This window comes from Acanthaster planci, linkage group LG06 (genome assembly GCF_054643075.1).
Source record: "Acanthaster planci isolate LZ-2023a linkage group LG06, COTS_SCS, whole genome shotgun sequence".
NCBI classification, from domain to species: Eukaryota; Metazoa; Echinodermata; class Asteroidea; order Valvatida; family Acanthasteridae; genus Acanthaster; species Acanthaster planci.
Window position 1 is genome coordinate 17,091,227 of NC_141782.1, and position 26,625 is coordinate 17,117,851.

Below are 26,625 nucleotides of genomic sequence, written 5' to 3' on the forward strand. Positions count from 1 at the left end.
CTGAAGAAGGGCCTTTTTATCAAGCTGCCAGTGCACCATGGTAATAGTCTTGCTGTCACTTTTCTTTGATTGTTTGGAAAGCTATCCTTTTATGAGTTTGGTGACCCCTCTCCTTGACTAAGCCATTCTTGGTGCACTTTGCGGACAAGACAGCAGCAGTTCACCGAGCTCCTGGAACAGTTTGAGATCATGAGGGAGACCAAGAATGAGGAAATACAACAGCTAAAGGTAACCCAGACACAGACAAGTTGGAGAAAAGCATACAGATCACCTGTCCAGGTTTGGCCTCAGTTTATATGTGGCCGATGTGTGGGTAGGCTAGACCAGTAAACCTTTCGTGAGTCAGTTATACTTGAATTTTTGTACTCGTGTTTTAAAAAGTCTGTACTGTTAACCATAATGGGGAAACATTTCCGTATTCATGTTTTGTAACTCATGCTGAATATGAGTAAGATAGAATGCCGACAAGGTTTGGTTTTGATACTGGCAGAAACAGTGTGTTCTTCTGACAGCAGTTTTTATAACTCTTGTAGACTGTGCAGTGTGGTAGTAGAGAGCATCACAAAACCAGACACAAAACCAATCACAAGACTGGTCACAAGACCAGTCACAAGACCAATCACAAGACCAACCACAAGACCAGTCACAAGACCAACCACAAGACCAATCAAAAGACCAACCACAAGACCAGTCACAAGACCAATCACAAGAACAGTCACAAGAAGTCACAAAACCAATCACAAGACCAATCACAAGACCAGTCACAAGACCAACTACGACCAGTCAAAAGACCAACCACAAGACCAGTCACAAGAATCACAAGACCAATCACAAGACCAACCACAAGACCAGTCACAAGACCAGTCACAAGACCAACCACACGACCAGTCACAAGACCAACCACAAGACCAGTCACAAAATCAATCACAAGACCAGTTGAAAGACCAGTTGAAAGACCAATCATAAAATCAATCACAAGATCAGTCACAAGACCAATCACAAGAACAGTCATAAAACCAATCACAAGACCAGTCACGAGACCAATCACAAGACCAGTCACAAAACCAATCACAAGACCAGTCAAAAGACCAATCTTAAGTAACAGGGTGAAAATTATAAAGGAGTGCTTTAATTGCAGTTCACTTGAATAGCTTCTGACCATCTAGGAACCATCTGGTATAGAGAGGCCTGGCATATACTTCAGGTTCTAACCCTGTGTTTTGTGGTGCAGGATTCTGTGGCAGAGCTAGAACATGCGCAAGTTGAGAAAGAGATCTTGATGACCAAGTGTCAGACGCTGCAATACCAGGTGGAACAATGGGAGGAGAAGGCCAAAGAGAAGTGAGTAAGATGGCATCCGAAAGAGACTCCCAAGCTGTGGTTGTCTATTGTCAGCTAGCTTGGTTTCTTGGTCCCAAAGAATCTGACCATATAGGGAGAATCTACAGGTGTAGTAGCTGTCATTGTCACATGACCAAATGGAATGAACTTCCAAAACTTTCCCGAACCAGCCAAATTATTCTAAACCCAATTTTGTCAATTTTCAGGTGCTGACATCAGTATATATGTCAATAGTTGGCATGTTAAAAACTGGCTTGATTTTGCTTGCATTATCAGCACATGCAACATGATTCCAAAGAAGTTCTTCAATTTTGTGTGTTTTGTTGTTCACACACTGATCTTCACTTTACACAATTTTGATTACGCTGACTGTTTAAAAACGAACAGATAGTAGATTTTAAAAGAGTACATGATGCCATACATTGTATCATGTGAATGTCATACACTGTATCATGTGAACGCCATATACTGTATCATGTGAACGCCATACATTGCGTCATGTGAACGCAATACATTGCGTCATGTGAACGCCATACATTGCGTCATGTGAACGCCATACATTGTGTCATGTGAACGCCATACATTGTATCATGTGAACGCCATACATTGTGTCATGTGAACGCCATACATTGTATCATGTGAACGCCATACATTGTATCATATGAACGCCATACATTGTATCATGTGAACGCCATACATTGCGTCATGTGAACGCCATACATTGTGTCATGTGAACGCCATACATTGCGTCATGTGAACGCCATACATTGCGTCATGTGAACGCCATACATTGTATCATGTGAACGCCATACATTGTATCATGTGAACGCCATACATTGTATCATGTGAACGCCATACATTGCGTCATGTGAACGCCATACATTGTATCATGTGAACGCCATACATTATTGGTACATGAGGGAGGAACCTATTGTCATCATGCCCTCACATGTATGTATGTATGCCCATGTATCTGCAACCAGCGAAGACTTAGACCTACATGTAGCTCTACACACAAAATGCAGGCGTAACCGGAGACCATCCTGCTGGAGCATGGACTTTATGTAATGCAGTCCTCATGGGGTCAAAGAGCACCACCCTATGCTTCCGTTGAAGGAAGCTTTTTCTGTCTTGTACCCATATTTACATGTAGGTGTATTCCTTTGGCACTCAAGTGTTAAAACCTGGGCTTGTACAAGTTCAGTTGTAAATTGATTGCACTCCTTTTACACATGCGAGCCAGTGTGCACGCACAGTGAATCCTTCATTGCCTATGATGAGATGACCTTTCCACAGTGTGTTTATGAATACAACATGGTGGAAAGGAAGGGAGTACTTACACCTACTGGCCACCTGATGTTGGCTAGTTTTTGACCACATCCCAACGTGAGCCAGAAGCAGCACATTGCTGTAAACACCTGTGAAAACAAGGTGCATCCTACTCGTATGTGCCACACTATTGATTGTAACGGTGTTGGCTGTCTTCCTTCACCAGGGAAATGGAGATGCAGTTTAGCAACCGTGAACTGCGTGAAGAAGTTAGTCGGGTCAATTTTGCATTTGACAGTGTCACCAAGCTTAAAGACGAGGCAGTGGAGGCTAGGCTGAAAGCCGAAACGGAGTGAGTAGCCACTGAACCCAAATGAATAGGAAAAGAAGCTGGTACTCATTTACACAATGAGAGGGATCCACACTCCAAAGTCTTACCCACATGATCCTGCTGTCAAACCGTTGGTGTCTGATGAGTTTACAGTGACATATCTCACCTTTGCTCCAGATAGCATAGTGGATAGTGCTTAATCCATACCAGAGAGGTGTAGGTATTTAGGTGTAGGTCACCAGAGTCACTTTTGAATTCAAGGCCTTTGGATCACCAATCGCTCCTACATTGTTTCACCTATATAAAAATACCCAATTTTCATAAGCGCGCCAAACTGAGTGATAAATTAACAACCAAGAGCTCAGGTTTGCTCTTTCCAATGCAGATTGGTTTGGTTTATTTATTTCCATACATCACAATAGGAACATTATGAAGCACAGATATTTACAGAATGACAAAAGGGGTGACGAATGGTGGATACCAGGCAGAAACAGGGGTAGGATTTCTCAGCTTTGTAGCTGATTTGGCTTTTTTTGTTTGGGATTTCAGCCAATTGTCCTCACTGGCTGTGTACAAAAGTACAGGAGATTTTCACAGTTCAGCTTCTCTATGCCTTTTTTTCAGCTGTTATTAGCTATATTTATCATTGGTCAATGTTACCCCTGCAGAAAGCAAAAGCTTATGCATGGCCCGGTTTCTTATTTGTCACAATAGTATCCATATGCGGCTAAAATTACAAGGTGGAGGAGAAAGAGAGAGTAAAAAAAAGATACACCGTAACTGAAGGTATTGATGAACGTCAGAATTAAGCAACGATCTTCAAACTCAGTGTAAAGGGTTAACATCCTAGGAATGAACACAAATCTAAATAGGACTGATTAATTATTAAAGATATGAATGTACAAATAGAAATACAAATAGATTCAACATTGGTACTGAAACAAATGGCGCGGACTCATTTTGAAGGAGTGGATTATGCTGCGAGGTTAACTTTTTTGGTGTCACATGTGTTGTCTTTACAGACTAGCACAGCTGCAGTGCAACAGTGAACTCATGGAGGAAAATTCCGAACAGATCCTGGAAGAACTAGAGAGGTAAACTACTCCAGTAGTCAGCCAACATCTTTCCTAAATGTTTGTCAAACTATGTGGACAATTTTTGCAATCGTTCAGAAAGTGTCGCACGGAACTGATTTTTGAGTTTTTTTGGGGGGGGGGGCTAAATGCGACTGACAGGATCAAGACGTTGGAGAGTGGCCATTTTGAAGAGAAGGAGACCCTCAAGTCTTGTCTCAGCCAACTCCAAGAGGAGAAGACGCAGTTGCTGAGGGTAGGTGATCAGATACGTGCACTTACGTCTCATTGCAGAAGAATTTGGATTTTCAAATTCTCAACATCACATCTTTCCCGGTTTCAAAGTCCAATAACTTAGGAGCCAAACCTGGCACAAGGTTCTTACTGCAGTGGAGTTGACATTGTGGTCTTTTCAAATGTACAAAAACCCCAGGAATTGACTGGGGTTAGCAAATAACTTGTTTTTCTTGATTATACATTAAATAACATTTTTAATCATATTTCAGCCACCACTTATTAGCGGAATCATAGAAAAGCCAAGAGAGCTCAACCAACTGAAATCACTAGGTGGATGGAGAGATTCAGGATCATTCCATGCCATGTGAACGTATACACAAGACCAAGCATCAGACGTAATCAAAGAAAACTTAATACTTTCCAACAAGTCAACAGGGCTTAAGTTCACATCTAAACGGTGCAATAGTTTGTCTCTCTTCTCTGAAGAAAGATTATACTAGGATCGAAATTTCAAGCCTTCCTCCTTGAAATTTGTTTGATAAATCCTGTTGGGTTCATTCACCTCACATTTGATTGAAGTTGGAGATGCATTTTCTGTTTCTTAAAAACTTTCCATTCCTTCAGGAGGTGAAACGAGTTGAAGAGAGGAACGAGGAGCTGACTGCCATCAACACCAAGCTGGCTGGACATCAGAACCTGAAACAGAAGATTCACTACCACCAACAGGTCAAGAATGAGAACTCACAGCTCAAAGAGGTATCTCTTGACCCTACCTCTTCGTGTTCCACTCAAAAACAGCTCAAATGCTTTATGTCTGTGAGTTTTACATGTAGATTTAGCCTTGGCAGTGTATGGTTACGGAGCAGATAAAGTTTGTCTTGGTGTTAGTTCCAACATCAAGATTGCCAGTGGCAGTAGCGGTTCTTGTATAAGAATGAAGCTGGCCGTTTCAATATTAGCAGAGCCTGGGGTCACAAAGTACTTTCTAGGGACTTGAAACTTAGCAGAAAAATTAAAAGACAATTGGCCAGCACGTTATAAAGGTCCTGTGGGGCACCCTAATGGTTAAGTACTAAGATTTTCCCATCTTTTCTATCTCCTCACAGCAACTACTGAAGACAAGAAATGACTCGAAGTTGATCAAAGGAGAACTGGAGCAGTACAAGAAAGTCTTTGGGGATTTGAAGAGTAACAGTAACAGCAATGGAAATGGTACTGGCAATGGTAAAGACCATGGCAATGGACATGGTCTAGACCATGACAACGGCCATGGTAAAGACCATGATAATGGTTATGGCTATGGTAAAGACCATGGGAATGGCCAAGACACTCTGCCCCTAGAGATGGTGAAGGAGAATGTTGATCCAAGAACAGTCCTGTTATAAGAGAGGAGTACAAACATTCAGTAATCAGACATTTTTGTATAACTGCAGTACCTTTCAGAAGGATCAATGCATTCTGTATTCAAGAATTAGTATTTGACTCATGACCACTTTCATGCATGAGACATACTGGACAGCAGGCAGACTGTGTTCTTCAGGACAGTCCATGTGCTCCATTCAGTCATTTTGTCTAAGTTAGAACTCGCAAGGAATTCACTGAATGTCATGCTTTGCAGACAAGTTACATGTAATTCCATGCAAGAAATTTGAAGTTGGTGAAATTTTCTGTCCAGTTGGCCATTGCATAAAGTAATGCATCTTGAATTATGATGTGCTTGATTGAGGGCAATTTATCATTGCTAGTTGGGAAGAATACCACATTCACTGAAACAAGATTGACGTAGTAAGCACTCGACCTTCATGTAAAAATGTGAAGCACTTCCCAAGAGCTCAGATAATGAATATCAAATAGACAATGTCCAAGTTGTTGATTTGTCTGTTAATTGAATGAACAGCTTCTCCGTACTTTACTATATTCTGCAAGGAATTTGAAGGATGTGTTATGATCAATGACCAATCTTTCCAGAAGTTTCCTATTTATTAATGACCAATCACTGCCTGTGTGTGTTCCATTTGAGTGTAGTAGTATTAGGGAATAGGGAGATGCACAGGGCTGGTGTAGGAAGAACTAGGCTTAACATTGACTGTAGCACTTTTTAAATTGGTTCTGGTTCTATCCAAAAAGTCAAGATTCTCTTCAGAATCGGCTCCACATTTCTCTGGCCACCCATACAAGTAAAGCTCAGAGTATCTACTCATGGGCCAAAGTGGTGGATGGCCAACATCAGATAACTACAGGGGATAGATTTATCAGGGTTTTTCTTGATTTCAGGATTTTTTCTTCAACATTTTTCATTTTTTTTCTCAATTCCGTAAAGTCCTTAATTTACGATTAAGGCATTTTTTATGAAATAAAAGTCAATACAGAACACAAGCAGTACCTATATACAAAGACACCAAATGTATACCATTTGACCGTACACTGCTGCGAGCCCTTAACCACTCCCTGCTGGGCGACCCGTTTTCGAATACATACGCTTTACATGCAGAGCCGGGGAGCCTGGAACTGGGACAAAAGAGTTGGGCCTTATAACAAAAGAACGTGCTCAGCACAAAAGACTGAGCTGCTGGGCATTACCGACATTTTTTCGCTCTCAATAGTGGAGATAATCAAGCCTTGTTTTGAAAAAGTATACCACGGTTTGAGGCATGTAGAGCGAGCGGGGACAAAAGAGCGAGGGGAAAAAAGCTCTCCACCACCGCAGCAATGAGCCACACAGCACCGCTGCATGCTAATCTGGCCCCTATTGAAAAGAGGTCAGCGGTGGAATGTGCCGGTTTCAGGAACAAAAGAATCTTAGGTAACACAGCACACTCTGGGCTCTTTTTCCAAGGCTGCAGGCCTGGCTGAAATATTCAGGAGTCAATGAATTTTACCTCTCAGCTTTAGAGTAGTACCCAAAGAGTCCTTCATTTTGGTATAAATGGCCATTAAATGAAATGATGAATTTTTGAAGAATTTTGAAAACGGAAAATCTTGAAAATGAGCCGGCATCTTGTCTTACTCAAGAAAAATCCACCCAGCAGCAAGTAGTTAAAACATCTGCTGTGGCCAATTTCATAGAGCTGCTTATGCACAAAATTTGCTTAAGGCTTTAAGCGCAGAAAAACCTTGCTGAAAAAACAAAGGTTACCAGCTCAAAATCTATGTGATTGTCATGTTTAACCAAACATCAGGGTAACACTATTCCAAAACAATATACATCGCGTGGAGTTTTGGCTGGTTACCTGATTTGTCAAGCAAGGTTTTATCACGCTTAAGCAAATTTTGTGCTTAAGCAGCGCTATCAAATTGGCCCTGCAGCCTGGTGATTATTTTGTGGATGTTTCATTTTTCTCCAATCTCACCCCTGAACTAATAGTTGCAATTGCATTCTTAATATTGTCTGTAGCATTATTGCACTGTTGTACTTAGCTCTGGGTAAGGGCCAATTTACTACAAACATTGGACTGAGGTTTAGGAACTGGGTTGAAGTTACATGTTGCTCATCTCCAAAATTCCCTTTCATTGCCTTGGAGTCATCTACACCAGAACCTCAAAGACGTGAACTCAGAATTTTAATGACGAGTTTCAGATCAATTACATTTTGACCAACCCAGAAGGGCCTGTCCTGTTTATACCAGGCAAGATATGGGACGGAGGGCTCCCCCCTTACCTGTCCAGTCCCTATGTACACTGTAGGCTATTGTTACCTAACACATCCCCCCCCAGAAGTCTGTAAAGAATTCCTGAGATTCCGATCAAACAATGACCAACACAAAGGCGGGGGGGGCGGGATTTCTCTGTCCCATATCTTGCTTCAAATGGTCCTGTTAGAGGTACAAAATGGTCCAATTAGTAACCCAACACAGCTGTGTGTATATAAAGATGTGTGGTCAGTGTGTACATAGAAGTAGGCAGAAAAATGCAACTTAATGAGAAAGTAGTTTAAAAGAGTTGGTGAATTGTTTTAATGGGCTTGTAAGAGCTTCAGATGTAATCATGAGTAAGTTTCATGTGAGGAAGTATTTTCTACTGGAGTCATGTGATTATGAAGTGGATTCTTTGTTTTGTTTCCTTTTAATTGTACAGAGAATGTGGAAATTAACAGATTAGTGACAGGTGACTTCAATGTAATAAGTGTTTTCCTGCAACGTCTGAAGGAAGGTGTGAATATAATGTATTCCTACTATTCAATTTAACCCAAGGTTTCTAATGCATTTTTTTTACCTTTGCCAAGTTTTAATACTCTTTTCTATTTCAACCCCACAATATGGATATTCTTAGTCTCAGAGGAACAGCTTTGACTAATTTCACTTTACTTTTCACGTTTTCACTTTGGGTGAAGAACAAAGCGATCACTTTGCTGTTACTGACCCAATTTTGTAATTCCAAACTCATCCCTGTCAGATGAAAATGTACTCTTTCAGTGAAACAAAGCTTAATGCGTACAATTTAAAATTTGTTTGTAACCATTTTGGTGCATTTTTAGTCCCTTTTTGAAAAACGAAGGCTGAAACAAGAATTTTCACACAACCTGAAGGCAGGTTCATACTTGACACAAACGCAAACATGCATGTGAATACAAGACATCCGATCAAATATTCTAACTGCAAATTATGCAAAGGTTGAAAACATTTCAACCCGAGCAAAGTTCACTGCAAATATTTTGTGACGTCACACACATGCTTGAAGTATTACATGAAGTATAAACCATCCTTACAATAAGCAGCAAAGGGCTGTGCACTTGTATTCTGTAATTCCGATTATGTTTTATTTACAAAAGAAATTTGGAATATTTGAAATGGACGGTGTTGACGGGACGGTCACTGTTCTGGACGGCATGACTGTTTTGGTACTGGACATTTAAAAATGTGGATGCATACATTACTGCTGGGGATATAAACAGAAAAGTGATCCAATCAAGTAAGCCAACAATAACCTTTTTCTGATGCTTTGAAAGTACATAAGGAATTCATGGGAAACATTTCACCGTCAAATTTGAGGAACTTTGTAAACTGTAGGTATTAGTTACAGAATTCACTTAAGAGGTCCTGTGTGTCTATTGACTTTAACATTCCCAACATGACATTGTCAAATAGTTGAAAGATGCAAAATAGTCTCCTCTCTCTGTTGATCTCGGATTATTTTGAGAATACGAGTAAAGGTCAAAAATACTTTGGAAATGAATTTGCAAGTAGATGGATTTTCGTTACATCACACTGCGTGGGGGCAGAGTGAGCAAAAAGTAACATTCATGGAACTCTTCTCAAGTGAGATGTCATGAAGTCCAGTCTATAACAAACATAAAAATAGCCTCCTTGTAGATATCTTTAAATAACCAATTCAACAAACTATGCTACTCATACATGTAACTGCATGGAAGAACGTTGTATTTTATAAATGCACTATATTTTAACATCTGGGGACGGTATTATTTCACAATAAACTGGCCCCAAGAGCATTTTCGTTTGCAGCCGATACTCTTGACTCTTATGAAACACCGGGGTATCACAACCACTTCTCATAACCGAGAAGCATAAGTTATAACCGCCACTTCATTATCACAGTGAATATGCACTGCACTGTCTAAACACGTCAACTTGCCTCCCGTGATAACTGTTGTAAAAATGTACTGTGGGTTTACATTTTCCCTAGCCTGAAATTATCCGAACAGTTTGCATTTCCTGACATCTCTAAGCCATGCCGTTAAATTTATTCATTCATAAAAATAGAAAAATAGTATGAAAGGCACAGATTTTTATCAAGCACAAGAATCAAATTCGCAGATTAAAGTAACGATCGATCAGTATAATGCACTTGTCAAATAAAATGTGAAAGCAACATCTGCCAATATATTTAATATCTGAGTGTATCTACAGATTACCCTGGAAGTGATTCTAATGAAGTCTAACTTCTACAATCAACGTATGCAAAAATATAACTAACTTAACTCTGCTGAAATAATCTTTCTGAATTCAAGATGCATAAATATACACAAATCAGTGTAGATGCCAAAAAGCATTTCCGTACATTTATCTACTTTTATTGAAAAAATACTGATGATGGAACATTGCGATTTGCGTATACACTGGAATCAAACCATATAAAATCTCCCATCATTTGCATGTTCTATAAATAGAACATAAACAGAAGAAAACTCACAGTGGTCCTGTTGTTTCCAAAAGAACTATTTTCTGAGGTTCCATTTAAGGATTTCTTTTTCTTTAGTTTCAAATAAAGCAAAGATTAAAAAAGTTGCAAGCATTGCAAAGGTGAATATTTCTGTAAAAGTGGTCAGATCCAGGTGCAGACACCAAAAATTAAAATGCAGAAAATTTGCTTGGCAAAGGTGAATATTTCTGTAAAAGTGGCCTGATCCAGGTGCAGACGCCAAAAATTAAAAGGCAGAAATTTGCTTGCCTAAGGTGAATATTTCTGTAAAAGTGGTCTGATCCAGGTGCAGACACCAAAAATTAAAATGCAGAAATTTGCTTGCCTAACTTCATGTAAACTAGTTTGAAAAGAGGTGATGATTTTCACAATAATGTGACACAATTTCAAGAATTTTCTCTCACTGTCATTGTTGGTTTGGTCTAATTTAGGAATTAAAATCACTCAAAAATATACAAAAATTTCACCTAAGTTTAAACTGTACAAGTAACACAAAAATATCAGTTGATCATGTGTGTTCCCAATGATGTTAGTCATCTTGGACTTTAATGTCGATTTTCCATTTATCACGATAATACATTGCGCAAGTTTCAGGACTGGCAACCATCACCTTCACCACTCTGTTTGTAGTGATCTGTCATGTCAAAGTGTGAAATCTGGCCAGATCCAAAAAGAGTCTTTTGGGGATTATTTGATTTTTCAAATTTTGACACACACTTGTTTTAGTTTTCTGAAACTGCAAGCCAAGGATTTTTGCTTCCTACAAATCCTTTTGCAATCGTCTTAGTGTCATGTGATTGCCATTGCCACAAACTGATATTCACACTCCGTGGTTATAACATCTTGATTTCCCAAACAAATCGCTGTACCAAACAGAATGGTTTTGTAACCTAGAGACTTGTTTCTGAGTGGCGCACTCAGCTTGCAGAATCCCCGATGCCCTAATCACATGATGGCACAGGCCTTGCTACCCCCTTGAGCTCTTGGATCTCCATTGGTCTGGACCACCTTGCCTCCGTTCACCGCCTTTTGCAGTTGTATGACCAGCATGGGTAAAAGGGAGGGGTTGAGGAAAAAAGAAAGCAAACATAAGAACCCTTGCAAGAAACCACATGCTGATTGCATTCATAAATATGCATGAGGGCAACACTGATGAACCCGATGTTCCGTTGACTGCACTTCTCATTTTACTGCTTGTGAGCTGAATTATTTTTGCTGGAAAATCTTAACTTTCAAAACCACAAGATATGGTGGCCAACTGATACTTCCAACAGTCATTTGTACAGTAGTTTTGCTATTTACCCCGACCTAAAGGTTTTCAACAAGATGGGGCACGACCATGGAGCGATATGTGCTACCCCAGCAGGCTGTGCACAGCGGCCGAGTCCAAATTCACAAACTTCTCAGACTTTGTGTGGGTACAAAACAAGCAGGGGCTTAGCATGTTTGAATGTCTGCTGGAGGTGAGTTGAGGCATGCTTCACGTTTGAACCCATCAACTGAGGCTGTGTACAGGGACGGCCCGATTGTGTTTACACATCCTACAGGTCAAAGTGGTTAATTTAGCAATTGTCTCTAGGGATTTCTTAAAATGCCACAAGGTTCAACATGTTTGATCTGTGACAGGTCTGTTTGACCAGGACTCTGATGTGGAAGTGGCACATCAGAAAAAGAAAATCAAGCTATACTGATGTCCTGTTTTTTGATTAGTAATGAACTACATAGAAAGTGAATCTGAGGATTGTCTGTAGAAAGTTCTATAAACTTGTCCCCCTCTAACAAACTTCCTCCTCATGACTTTGGAATCAATTAACACGCTCCGTAATTAGGTAGTTATGTATGTTTCCAATAGCTTGACAAGTCAACAGTACTGTCTTGCATTATGTGCAGTCAAACCATGGTCAAACCAACCATCGGGCTCACAAGGGTGCCATTCTAAGCAAAGCTTAATGACAAAAATTACTTCGATAAGATCAAATTGAAGGGGGCATTTCTCAAAGTTTTACTTTTAGAAAGAATTCTGTTAAAGAGAAATGCAAAAGTTGGTATTCATCTTTCAAGGAGATTTTCAGTAATTCATTTCAAATTCGCCCAATTTTCAAAAGATTGAATTTGAAAACAGTCTCCTTCTATACCCAACCCTTCAAAGGAACTTTCAACTCTTCAAAAACTGTCCAGTGTTGTAATCAAGCACTTTTCATATACATGTACTAAGTTTAAAAATTAAGTTTCTGATGCAAAATTAATCAAATAGTACTTGGCCAAGAACTTTTTTAGTACTTTTCTCCTTGTACATGTATCTCAATCCTTTCAAAGCTAGGAATGTCTGAAGTCTTAAATTCATTTTGAAATCTCCCCTTGACTACAACACTGAAAATTTGGTCCTCAAATCATTCTTTTTCCCATTTTCTATGATCTGAAATAAATCCTGATGAGAAAATCTTCAAATGGGATATGAATACAAAGTAACAAACCAATCAACGCAAAACAATACAAACGTAATCGCACCACACAATGACAGACACACAGTTCTCATCGTCTAAAAGCATAGCACCAATCCACAGGTAAATGCTACATGTACACTCATGGAGTCAGTGCTTGCTATGGACCCAAGCATAAAATCTCATGCTCCGTTGTTGGTAGCATGCTGGCAGTAATATAAACGGCACTGAAGTGTTGCCCCATGAAAAGTCCCACAGCATATACCATGGAAATTCAATGGAAAGCTTCATTACCGTGTCCTTGTCAATTAGTATTTGACTTTTCTGAAGTGAGATTGTTGATTATCATATTCTGGAGTGGGAAACTCTGCCCACTTACGGAAATTTCAGAGCTGACAATATGAACCAGGGGGCCAATTTCATAGAGCTGCTTAAGCACAAATATTGCTTAAGCAGGAAAAAACTTTGCTTGATAAACAAAGGTTACCAGCTCAAACTCTGATTGTCATGCTAATCAAAAAACAGCTCAATACGATCCCAAAACAATACACATCACCTGGAATTTTGGCTAGTTACCTGATTTATCAAGTAAGGTTTTTTTGCGCTTAAGCAAATTTTGTGCTTAAGCAGCTCTATGAAATTGGCCCATTCATGACTTGGATCCGTCACAGCACAGACTCACCAGGGTAAATGATAATGAGCGTGATCAGCCACAATATGGATTGCTTGGTTACCCGCTACCCACTTGTTACTATACATGTGTATGTTCAAATGCCATTATATGCAGTGTTTGATGAGTGCATGATTAAGGCGTAAAGTGACAATGACTGCTTATGGTAGCATGATCGAAATATCTACATGAATGAAGGATCTAAATGTCACAAACCACAACAAACACAGCAAACGTATGTTAAAAAAGGTTGTGAGGAAACGTGGTGTGCAACCAATCAATGCGTCGCTATCATGAGATCCACTGAAAATGTATCAAAAGTCAATTCAGTCGATTTAACAAATACAACCATCACCACCTAAACCGAATTTCCCAAATCTTGTCTTGCAAATGACCCTAGCCATTGACAATGGATCTTTTGCAACACGAATGAGTTTGAGGTATTTCCTCCAAGCTTCATCCCAGCTGCTTCTCGTTTATTTCCACTGAATCTCAGATATGAATCAGCAGCAATGGAAATCTCTGTGCAGTGAAGTGGCAAATCTGGCAAGTGTGTTAAAAGGCACACAGTGCAGATGAGTGTATCACAAGGCCCCGCAAATTTGACCGTCAGTCCATCACAGAGTTATCCAACGGTCAGTTCAAATGAACTGGACAAACACACTCCTTTCTCATTTTTCACCCAGCCACCTATAACTGGTCTTGTGACAGGCCTTGTGATGGACTCAATTACGACACTTTCACGCAGCGTATTACAAAAACTGTCGTTTGTACAGTTGCTGGCCTGGATGGGTCTGTGTCCTTCCTGCTTGCAGATATAGGTCAACAATAAAGCACTGTGGAGTTCAATGTAGGGGTTAAGGGCAAACGCTACGGGTGAGGTGGGGTCTGTTTGAGGTGATTCACAGGTTTCACCCTTTTTTTCTGTCTTTGGTTGACAACAGGGCATGGACATGTCTGTGAGGTGGCTTTGGCAAAAGTGAAATGTACCTCCGTCCGTCAGCCCGACTACAATATCTGCAGTCATAAGGAGCTATCTCCAACAAAATGCAACTTCTTCCTATTCTTCCCCACTTTTACAATGACATTTTCACAATGATGCAATAGGTCCACAGAAGTATGTTCTTCTCAGGCACATGATCTTCTAAGATTTCCAAAATTTTATTATTGAGACAATGTTAGTCATTTCCCTTACGGGAGATGAGCTAACACTTATCTTCATTCCCTCCTCCACAAATTCCAAGGCTCTCCATTTTTCCTCTATAATCTTCCTTTTATTTATCCAAGCTCACTAATAATCAGAAATTTTAATTTAGCCTGTTTTTAGGTGTCTTCCCCCAACAACAACAATGTATCCGTTAATCTGTTTCTCCTGCCTGAAGCATACATCAGCAGGTTCTATTGGGTCTGATAATTTTCAGTAACTGAACAATGGACATATCAGAAACAACAATTCTTTGGCAACATATAGCTATAAGTTGCCAGGAATTCAAACCCATAAATAAGCCCAAAATTAGATTACAAAGAATTATTTGAAGAGCATTATTTCAACACCCACCTTCAATAGAGTAAAATATCCCAACACCTTGCACAAAAAGTGTACCAAATAGCTTCAGAAACAAACAAAATATCCAAAATTGACTGATTATAAAAGCTGACTGTCATTTCCCAGCAGATGTTAGGCATGGTTCACACTTCACATGAGATTGGAAGCAAAAGAAGTTCCTCAAGGTAACAGTTAACATCAAAATGAAACTATCCAGCTTCCTTTTCTGCATTCCTGTGAGGTGTGAATTAGCATTTGATAAGATGAAGGGTTTCAGTTAGTTTAAAACAAAAAAAGAGATGAAGTGGAAAATGTGAGAATAAGAAAAGAGAGAGGAAAACCCTTTTTCGATAGGCAATCCAAATCGTTTACACAGTAGAAATCAATAGAAAAGTTGACGTCATTCTTCTGTGGTACATGCATGCAAACCACCAGGAATATGGCCACAAATGTCCCCCTCACTTCCCCCAATTGATGTGATGTGTCCTCTGTGTTGTCTTCAGCTTAACCAATTACGAATTAGCATCAGTTCCAAATTTCTGAACAAAATGGCATTCTCTGAATGTTGTATCCGCAGAAGGAATTCTGTGTGAAGTATTCTCTGTGGCAGTCGTGCTTCTTATTTCCAAGGCAGAGTTTGTCATCAAACGTTTTCGTCTGGTCAAGCATTTTATAGTGACCGTCCCAGCAGGCCAGTAGATTTTTGTCTTAACCCTAAAAGAGCCAGGGATCTTCTGGAATGCTGTTTTTAATTCCAAATACAGGCCCAGATGAGGAAACGGTGGGGAAGTTCATGTATATTTACATAAACACATAGAGTTAGGAAATGTTTACACAGAAAAATGTACATTTGTGATGTGTCTACTGTATGAAAAAAAAAATCTAACCAAAGTCGAACAGAAAGCATGATATGCTACAGTAAGGGTGAACAGTAATGGTAGCCATAGGTGGAGAAACAAGTTACAGATATCAATAGATATGCTGTAATTATTTTATCCTTAAGTCTGAGAATCTGAAGAGATTTATTCAAGCTCCACCTGTCTCTATGTCTTTACGGCTAGCGTTACATGACAGAGCACACTTGGGATTTTTTTCCGGTAGCTTTTTCGTGGATTTCCATCATCTGGAAAAAGTCAAAGGAATGGAAGTTTTGTTAAGCTGGGTTTGAAAATTCTGTTAAAAGCTAGGCTGGGGGGGGGGAGCGGGGAGAGGAATTTTTCACCGGCAGCAGCTCTATGAAGTGTGAATGGCTTAGAGGAAAGCCAGGCCACACTGTTCAGAACACACCTCCCCCGTTGAAAAAAACACAAAATTCAGAGCTTTTTGCTCCATGGAATGTACCACAGCTGGAAACACAGAGGCTGGGAAAAGTCTAGAATGTTTCTAACATTATACACATATCTCACTAATTTTTGGTCTAATTTTATTTTTCCATTTGTGGTCTTACCTCTTTCTCAAGAAATATGTTTGTACCTTAAAAAATGGAAATATATATCACCCATTAATCCTTTCAAACATTGGAATTTCTGAGTAAATTTCCACACTACTAAATGAGGTTTTGACTTACAGCTTCAAATTTCAGCGTGTAAATGATGAATTTAAACTATGTCATTGTAATAATTTAAAACACCAGACATCAAGGTTTTGATTCAGCAGACTTTCTCCAAGCTGAACATTATGCTGACTTTGGCTTGGTTTTCAAAATGACCCACTCTAAACAAGAGAGACGTTTAACAGGAAACTCTTCATTGTGCTTGATAATTCAGTTGTGTGTCAGCAGTATGGCCATAAAATTCTTCACAAAACAATCTTTCTTTTTATGAAGTAAAAAAGAGACTAAAATTTAAACGAACTCCACCCTTTGTTGCATTTTCCTGTTTCACTGCTAATGAATGCAATTTTACATCAAATCTCCAAGTGTATCAGTCTGGCCTAAATTAATGTGATTAAGAATGTATACAATATATAATCTGAAAATATTAATTTTTGTAGAACGGAAAGAAATCAGAGGAGGAAACTTGAATTTCTGAGCTCATGTAAAGCCTCTCCTGTCAGAAAAAAACAATGTTAGTACATGACCAGGTCTCATCAATACACAATTTGCAAAAAAAGATGATTGGTCAAGTTCAAAGAAAGTTCCAGGGATTCTCATGCTCATCATGTGCATTCAGCTCAAATCTCTGAATCTCGAACATTTGGATAAAATTTTATTTCTAATCATTCAGGCTTCTCATATTTGAATCCATTTTCTGACTCTTAAATTTCCTTCAACACAAATGCAGTTTATGTTTGAAACGGTGATAAAACTTCCTAATGTTAGACGTTACTGCATAGCCTTAGATACCAACTCAAAGGCCAACACTGAATAAAGAGAAAGGTCTTCCTATTCTGAGAAAGCATGCAAAGTTACTGAATTTCTGGTGTTCTTGAGCACCAAATGTTATCAAAATGGGTTGACTACAGTAAAGAATGATTAACCCTGAAGGTACAATGTGAATGTGTTCCGGTTGCATTTTTAGCCTTTTACTTTCTCTGCAGTGTAAGTTGGGATTTAATTACTTTGGAGTCCAACCCACAACCTGCTAGTAAGTGTCAATGTTCTATCACTTGATCATTCAATCTGTTTGGGTAAATGATCCAATATAGCCATTGAGACAGCTTCTGGCAACAGTGACATTACCAGTGAATACATAGTGACAACGGTGTGTCTTTGAAATCAGAGAAAATCACTCCAAAGCAGCAGTCTCTTAAGGTTTGGAAACTCAAGCATCTGCCACTGATTTGGTACCGGGTACAATCCTACATTTGCAGTTGTCCATTAAGATCAAGTAACTGAAGAAATTATTTTTGAAAAGCATATCTAGTTTCCGGATAGCTATGAGAATAAACCCCTGGGAAAGTATTCTTTCTGTCAAGCTGTCATTTTGGAGAAAACAATGAAAGAAGGCAGTTTCCAGCAACCCATTACAAGATGCATTTTGGACTTTGCCAATAGCTTTTAAGTTGATGACATGCACACAAGCATTGATGCACCGCACATGAAAGAGCAGTTGCCAAGATTTGTTGGTTCAGAGTGTAACATCGTGTAGCTGCAATTGGCCAAGTGAGAGTTGAATTTGAGCACAATTTAAAACACCTCTGCAAGTTTTGACTTGAAGTTGAAATCTTAAAGAAATATGTTTTATTGGAATATACAGCATTTGCTAGGCTCAAACTTGATAAGGTTGGATGCAGAGCCCTTTGAGATTCAACCAGTATACGTATCAACACAACTCTCTGATTAATTCCCACTTCAAAACCAACATAGCTCATAATCCTGTTTTTTTTTCAATGTAGTCTGCAACTGTTAAGTTTAAAATTGAACTTTACACTTTAGGCAGGCAGACCAAATTTTGTGTGAGAACATCTCATTAAAACATGTGGCAAAAAGTAGAAATAGATTAGTGTTTTCACAGTATAATTTTAAACAGCAACTTTGGTTTTAAATAACTTGGAAGTTAAGCATTATTATGTTTATACTAAACCCAATAAATATTCATGACCTAGTCTTGCTTCCTCCTCAACTTAATCACCATGATGCATATATGTGACATCTCTCCATAAATACAGCAGAGTTTAATCTTAAAAACCTGACGAGAATCTGCATCGACGTAGATGTGGATTTTAGTTTTCCAACTTGAGATACATGGGTACAGATTCTATACCTGTCCAGGATTCCACACATGCACAAGTGATCCAGGCCCACTGCCAGGGTGGGTGACGGCATACAGACAAACACGAGATGGACTTGTGCAGTTTCAGATGCACACACTATGCAATGTGCATGCCAATGAGCGCACACGCGTTGTGTGTCAGCCTAAAGGGACTTTGTTGCTCGGTGACAAAGTGCCCTCTTCAATTTATGTGGGGAGTCCATGCAGCCTCCGCAATGGAGGGCGTAGGAGAGGGGGTGTCACTACGCAGAAAGTGAGCTGACTGGATATTAGGACTGAAGCTGTGACGAATGTGTCAGCTGCGTTTACTACAACACTGCATTTGACAGACATAGGTCGGTGACAGAGCCAGAGAAATCCAAGGTGTCAAACACTACTCCAACCACAGCTTGAATGAGACAACCAGCTGACTGGGTCTCGTTAACTCTTGCTAAACTGTTGTTATAACTCACACGAGCTGTGCAATAATATCTAGGCACATACTTGAACCTAACATCATTGCCTAGCTTCTAGTGTTTGACATTTCAACTTGGTTTCCTCTGGTTCTGAAAAGGTATTCAGTACAATATGCTCCATGCAGGTGAATGTGGTACTGCAGGCCTGCCTGTGATTAGTAATTACAGTAGATCAGAGATTGTGCCAAACTTCACATTTGTTGAGAAACTTGAGCTACAAACCGCTCCAATTTGTGTCACGTTACATCAAGTATTATTTTTTGGTTTTTTCCCCAGAAATTTATTGTGCTAAAAATCTTCAGCTTATAAGTTGAACCAAAGCTCTGCCACGGGAGACGGCGGCAAGAATTTCATGTCAACATAGAACTAACTGGCTTGGTTAAGATGTGCATGATGTTAGTCTAATGCTAGCCCCATGCTAATTATTCCCACTGAAAAACAAGGTGCCTTCAGTATCTTCGTTCTGATTGCATGAACTGCCGGTAAACAACATGAATGCAATTGTGAATCTAGAGAATTTCACCAAATGGAGCTCTGGCTATTTTCAGATTATTTTTTTTACTTCTGTCAAAACAAACTGAGAGTATGAAAGAATCCATTTTTGACAAACTTAGCAGAACCCATTTTCCATTGGATCCACAACTGCAAAAATTACTGTGTTGGCTGAATTTAGGCAGGTCTGAAGACAATCATGCTCACTGACTGAAGATGACAACGACCCAATGCACAAAGAAAGCAAAAGTAAACATCTTGGAACGCAGTGTGTCTACATGCATATGACCACAGTAGCAAGGCAGAAATTAGAATAAAAAAAAAAAAAGCATGGTTGAAAGCTCGCACATTGCTGGGAAATGAACAGTCACTACATTAAACTTGTGGTGATCTTACATCCTGTTTGCCCTTGTTAGGCACCTGTCCTTTCATTGCGGTTTCCCCATTGGTCTGCGGCACCAGCTGCGGCTCCGCTCCGCTGCAGGGAGGGGGCGTGACATCATCTTTCTTTTTAGGGGCAGGTTCGGGCTCCTCTTTGATTGCTTGTTGGGCCTTTACCGATGACGGGTCTTCGAGTTCAAAACTGAACACGCTGACGGTATCCTCCTGATAATTTTATTTGATTTTTTTTACGACAAAAATGGACCAACATCAAGGTACTTTACAGAAATAGCTGGAACTATTTTCCAGTCAAAACGGGGGAGGCATTCGAAGTCTTAATTCAAAACCTTGTACTTCACTATAGGTTCCTGTGCAGGCATCCCTTGATACACGGCTCAGGCAGACGACCAACAAGTAACATCTTTTGGTGATACCATTTTTCAGACCAACTTGGTAACAAGTTCAATATGACACAGATTTGGCAAGTTCTTTTCTTCGAAAGATCTTTAACTACCACCCTGTAATGATGATGACGTATGAATGGACATGAAAGATGGGGATGATTTTTGAAATTCTGTCTACAGCACTCCTCTTTGAATGCTATAGATTCAGGGTGATGAACTGGCTCCTTACATTGGGGTTGCCATTTTGCATTTCCTTCAGCTGTTTGTGTCCCTGTATCATCTGCTCACGGCAAAAGAAATAACAAGCCAGGCCTTTAAAAGTGGGGTGACAGGCCCAATGTGTGGAGGTCAAACATCGAAGTTAAAAACATGAGTGAAGAAAAATTGAAGTAGTTTCACATCACTCTCAGATTAAAGAACACACATTTTATGATGTTCCACACGCACTGTATCATGGTAAAAAAGGGCAAATGTGGAGAAAACGCAGACCAAAACAAAACCTGCTTTTAATTTGCTAGGTCTGTAAAGATGAAAAATCTTTTCTACAGCAAATCTTCAGACTTTTGGCAACTTGGTGCACTGACATGTATGACTACGTGATAAATTCCCAATCTGGCATTTTTACAATTACTCTGCCGCAGTTTGCTAAAAATGGAATCTCATCTTACACTGGCTGTTGGAATAAGTAGCTGTTTAGTCAAAACAAAAGATAAAAACACAGCAGAGTATGTTAATAGTTGAAGGAAATCAAAACAGCAGGAAAGGTTAAAAAATACATTTGGTGAGAAGCCCTGAAAATATGGAAAATGGAGACATATTTTCTTCACACTCTTTGCGACAGTCAATGATTTAAATTTTGCAGAAATCCAAGTATTCTCATCATGTTTCGTTTTGATGTTTGTTTTAACCATTCTACATCATTAACTCAACCATTCTACCTCCTGAATATCCAATGTGACTACCTAAATGTGTTCACTTCAAACATTTATTGCAAACTAAATCTACAGTAGCCTAAAACTGTAATAATGTGAGTTGTTTACCTGTCCATTGAGCAAAAACTTTCGAAAAAAGAATTTGTTTCATAAATTAGTCATCTCTTTAGTAGGGTTTGGGTCTATTGAACTTAAAAACAAGAAAGGTATAACTTTAATGAAACTCAAAGACAAATCCATCAGAAAACTAAACTGAACCAAATGTTTGTTATTGATTGTCCTTAAGAATATGCTCCACAAGTTCAATTACGTCTATGTAACAAACCAGTTCCTTGTCAGGATCATTTCAAATACAAAGATAGAGTGGCTTTTCGTAGTATTTGGATTGACCACTGTGACTGCCAACTCCACCAGTGGCTGCCAACCTGACCACTGTGGCTGCCAACTGCACCACTGTGACTGCCAACTCCACCACTGTGGCTGCCAACCTGACCACTCTGGCTGCCGACTCTACCACTGTGGCTGCCTACCTGACCGATGTGGATGCTGACTCGACCACTGTGGCTGCTGACCTAACCACCGTGGCTGCCAACTCCACCACTGTGGCTGCCAACTCCACCACTGTGGCTGCCAACCTGACTACTGTGGATGCTGACTCAACCACTGTCGCTGCCAACTCCACCACTGTGGCTGCCAACTCTACCACGGTGACGGCCAACTCCACCACCGTGGCTGCCAACCTGACTACTCTGGCTGCCAACTCAACCACCTTGGCTATTGACTCGACCACCGTGACTGCCCACTAACAAAGACCATTGTTACAGTACTCTGCTGTTTAGGGTACAACCCATGTAAGCCATCTGACATCGTATTAGACATGACACTAACAGGTAACTGGTTTGACATTGCACTGAACAAGTGAATTTCTTTTGGGCCCACATAAACAAGAAGGGAAAGAAATGAGAAAAAGACAGAGAGATCAGGCCATTGAGGTCTTACTTTGTTCAGCATGTGCACTCTGGTCTTGAGCTTGGTGCCTGTACTGAAAGCCACTGCCGAGACCGAGCGGAAGAACGGCTCAAACTGCTGCTCTTCAACTGGCTTCTCCTCCCATTGCTTGCAGATCTCCTGATGTTCACAATAAATAAACAAACAAACAAACAAACAAACAAACAAATTACATCCACAAATACACATCCAAAAATGCCAGAGGCATTTTACCAACTTTTGGGCAAACTTAGCTATGTGGTATATTCAACAACAGCTGACAGCAACTCTAATTTTGCAATAGAAAGGGCAACTTAGTTCATCTTACTAAATCACTCAATTTGGCATCGTGAAGAAAATGGACATAATGTGGGTGAATAATGTTAAGGGTTCCTACTACTTAAAGAGTGCGTCATATTCTTTTAAAGGCCTCTAACTAAAAAGCAGCTCAGGCAATTTGCAACTCATTTTGCTAGGTTGGCTCACAAATATATCAGAAGGTGTGACCTTACCTGTAGCCGACGTTCCTTCTTTTCCAGCCGCTCAAACTTCCTTTTCAGCAGGAGGAGTTCTCCTTTGATCTGCCCCACTTCATCCTGCCCATCAGCTTCTACAGCGGTGGAACTGATGTGTGCCTTGCGGCCAGAATCTTGCATGTTTTCCATCTGCCGAAGCTCCTGATGGTAACAAGCACGGTAACGTTATTATCTTTGCTATTATTGTGCAAATTTACTCTTCAAGTTTTTGTCAGTGTTTTTGTTGTGAGAAGGCAACATGATTCAAGGTTTTATATGGCACAAACTGTTGTTAAATTCTAGAATGGCCAACACTGCAGTCAGCTTATGCCCATCCCAGCAAGACCAACACAAGATCTTGAGTGTGATTTTGAGCTGCAAACTGTTGGACCTGAATCAGGGGTATGAGTGGCCACTTAAAACTAAAGCTGAAAACAGCTAGCAAAAAGCTGAAATGTAAAAAGTTCCCATACTTTTGTACAGACCAGGTGTACAAAAAAAGCTGAAATTCAGGGTCAACATCTAAAACAAAAAAAGCTGAATTCTCACACTCCTGTTCAATACTGTATTCTTTTGTCACTGTTCTTTAATAGTTCTCTTGCATATATACAGCAATTTTGAGGTATCAAACTTATTTATGAACATTTATGTAGCATACTTCTAGACTTATGGACGGAAAACAGAACCAACCAACCAACCAACCAACCAAAATGGACTATTCATCACGTAACTCTGAATCGAAGAGGCATTTAAAAGAAACTGTAATCATGAAGCAGAAGTTGTTTTATTAGGAGATCAAGTCCAAAAACAAGAAGGACTGTTGTACAAGATACTGCTCCGAGACATTTCTTTCAGCCTCAAATTACGAAAAAAGCAGTGTTACTGAACAACAGCATCTGCAACATACCTTGGTAGTTAGTTTGGTCAACTTGTTGTCCGGCGCCGTGTCAATCTGCCGGCCGTAGACACTGAACTTGATGCTGCTGTTCTCAAAGTAACTGAGGACGTCCTCGGTGGTGCTGGGTATGGAGACAATGCGGCTGTGATTCCACTCCGGGGACAGCGTGTCTCTCTTCTCTGTCGTCCAGGTGTAATCTGTCTCTTGGTAACACTTATATTTGACCTTCAGGCCGTGGGAGAAGCGAGACTTGTGGATCTCCCCATTGCGTACAGTTACCTGTCCAGGGGAAATAACAACAATATATAATCATATGGAGGCAACTCTACATCTGTGTAACATTTCGAAAGCTGTAACAGCTGTAAGCAAACTTATCAGCAGGGTACAAAAACCATAGTTACTGTCAACACTGTCTGCTGGCATTGAACCACTGGTTTTAGGTTGTTAATTTTACACCAGAGTGTTTAATTGAATGCCCAGGCCTGTAGGCAGGGGGGGGGTTCAAACAACCCCCCCCCTGCTTCTGAGTTCTGCTTGTTTGGGGTTTTTTTTAGTACATACTAACATGTCTTGCATTATACATCCTTCAGTTCATGACAAACATACAACTTTTTCGAAGTTATGTTCCAAGGAACATCACAGGCCCTAGTATAAAAAATGTGTTCACAGTGCCAAAAGTTCCACTTTTGGGTATGACGACCCCCCCCCAAGACTCCGGTCAGGCAACAGGCCTGATGCCACAGGTTTTCCAGTGGAACATCAAAAATTGAGTTCGAATGTTGGTCATTTTTTTACTGGAAATTTAAAGAAACATTTGAGGCTTCATGAATGAGACTGACTCTGTAGAATAAATGAATTTTCAATAATGAATCTTAATTTAAGTTTCTTTAATCAAGAACTTTTAGGAGCACAACCAAATATTATCTGGCACTTTCAGTTAAGTTTCACTTTTTTGGAGGATGAGTTACAGACAGTGTTTACTTGCTGAAATGTCCACAGTTCATTAGAAAATGCTGTCAATATTTAAAAATTCTGGTCAACACTTAAGTCCATGTATAATGATATAGACTTTTAACGATGGACAATGGTACGGTTCATTGTTGAAAATGTAGTTCATTACAGAAAAATATTGCGTTTAATTGAAGTCAAAAACTAACCTTGAAATGGTAAGGTTTTCCCAGCAGCTCATTAGGGTCATCCACAAACTCATCTTCTCCGATTGGTTGACCATTCTGGTTGCATGGGGTGATATTAACGACCAATGAGCCTTCTTCCTTACCCTGAAAAATGAAGTGAGATGCATAATATGTGTTAAATGAACTACTTCAGGCTGGATGACATATAAATACGCAGGGACTTCCTAAACATGGACCATAAGTACGTTCTGACAATTTGTGTACATAGCGCCACATGATGATTCTAATCGTATTTATGTTTGAATTATTCCCATTGGGCTTGTATGCACACGGGCTCAAACTAGTGCATGGAAGTTGAGCTGTGGACCACAGATGAGTGTTGTAGCAATTGTCGTCCTATGACAATGTCTCAGAGTTTTGAATAAAGGAACAATGTGGTAAAAAGAGTCACATAAATCTTGAACAAATGACCACAAAGGTTCAACATTTGTAAAGTTCAACTTTGTAAAGGAGAGTGGTTGTGGTGTCTTGTCATTTTGAAGAGTCGGTATTATGGGCCAACAATTAAATCTCCCACCTAGGATAAGTGTGACGTGGAGTAGTACAACGGCAAGGGGTTAGAGAGGCTGGTTTTTTTGGATAATTTTAACACTCCTAGTCTGTAGCCTTCTGAAAAAAAATTGAAGTTTCCCCTCCAGAAGTCGGTCCACAGTTAGCAAACACATGGTAAAAAACCTGCAGATGCATTCTGTTGAAAATACTTTTTTTTTGTGTAGCAGTTTTTAGAAAGGTGTTAGACGCTGTGTTACATCATTAAGAGCCCTCAAGCTAACACCTGCATGGCCCTTCAAATGGCGGGTCTCAAATGTAATAGTTAAGTTTATAGCTGGATTCAACATAAGGAGGGTAACGCCTTTTTTCATGCAGCATTCTCAGTTACATGTGAAACCACTGCAGAGGAGGGGAACTCTTCAACTGTTACGGACTACGGTTACTTCCAGAGTTCAAATTACAGTTCAGTTGAACAACTGATTGAAATAAAATTCATGGCTGGTATATTTGCCGCGTTCAGGAATAATGGCCTTCATTAGAAAAATGGCTGAATCAGATTTTAAGTCTTGAAGCTAGTATCAATGTTGAACTCAAGGAAAATTGACATGCACAGAATAGCACATGTAAGCTTATCTTTGTCCTTACTATAAAAATTCAACACTTCTGGATAGAAAAATCACAAACCTTGAAGTCAGTGACTGCAACCTTGTCATCAAAGTCCAAGTAATAGCCAAGACTCTGGAGAAAGACATTGGCCGTGCCAATCAGCACATCCTCAGGTGGCTCCCAGAATGGGTCCTCTTCTTTAGGTAGTTTCAAGACATCCTCATCGCCGTCAATGTACCTCTGGTACAGATCCTACAAGTGTGACATAGGGAAGGCAATATGAGGTTCACGTACAGATCAAAACGCTACGTTGGGATTTCAGTTTTGTTGAGCTGTGGCAAGGTTGTGGAAAAACTTGGGATGCTGCTGTACGTTAGGTAACATTTCCTGATCGATCTTCTATCAGAGCTCCCATTAACATGGCTTCATCTTCAGATCGCACAGTAGGAAGCCAGAATGGGTACAATTCACAACACACCGTGCCGCCTCG

The 26,625-nt window shown here is 39.9% G+C and overlaps 2 protein-coding genes across 7 annotated transcripts in view; one reads left to right on the top strand and one right to left on the bottom strand.

The window, feature by feature from the left end:
• Window positions 1-76: 76 nt before the first annotated feature.
• LOC147798896 (kinesin-like protein KIF15) lies at window positions 77-8,672 on the top strand. Its single transcript, XM_087138065.1, has 7 exons — window positions 77-228; window positions 1,232-1,341; window positions 2,837-2,962; window positions 3,964-4,035; window positions 4,177-4,270; window positions 4,876-5,007; window positions 5,358-8,672. Exons 1-7 carry the CDS (start codon window positions 190-192, stop codon window positions 5,634-5,636), a joined length of 852 nt encoding a protein of 283 aa, XP_086994191.1. The 5' UTR covers window positions 77-189; the 3' UTR covers window positions 5,637-8,672.
• A 1,256-nt stretch (window positions 8,673-9,928) lies between these two features.
• The window catches only part of LOC110982162 (kinesin-like protein KIF28), a 41,763-nt gene continuing 25,066 nt past the window's right edge, over window positions 9,929-26,625 (bottom strand). The window contains exons 19-25 of one of the 6 annotated variants that reach the window (XM_022240409.2): window positions 26,214-26,387; window positions 24,999-25,121; window positions 23,851-24,120; window positions 22,941-23,105; window positions 22,441-22,569; window positions 16,102-16,187; window positions 9,929-11,433 (exon numbers count right to left, since the gene is read on the bottom strand). In XM_022240409.2, coding sequence (XP_022096101.1) covers window positions 16,128-16,187; window positions 22,441-22,569; window positions 22,941-23,105; window positions 23,851-24,120; window positions 24,999-25,121; window positions 26,214-26,387 — 921 coding nt within the window. In that variant the 3' untranslated portion in view covers window positions 9,929-11,433; window positions 16,102-16,127. Of the gene's footprint in view, window positions 11,434-16,101; window positions 16,188-20,120; window positions 20,331-20,738; window positions 20,790-21,177; window positions 21,199-21,549; window positions 21,568-22,440; window positions 22,570-22,940; window positions 23,106-23,850; window positions 24,121-24,998; window positions 25,122-26,213; window positions 26,388-26,625 lie in introns of all 6 variants that reach the window. The other 5 variants (XM_022240402.2, XM_022240405.2, XM_022240406.2 and 2 more) reach the window with 5 other exon arrangements.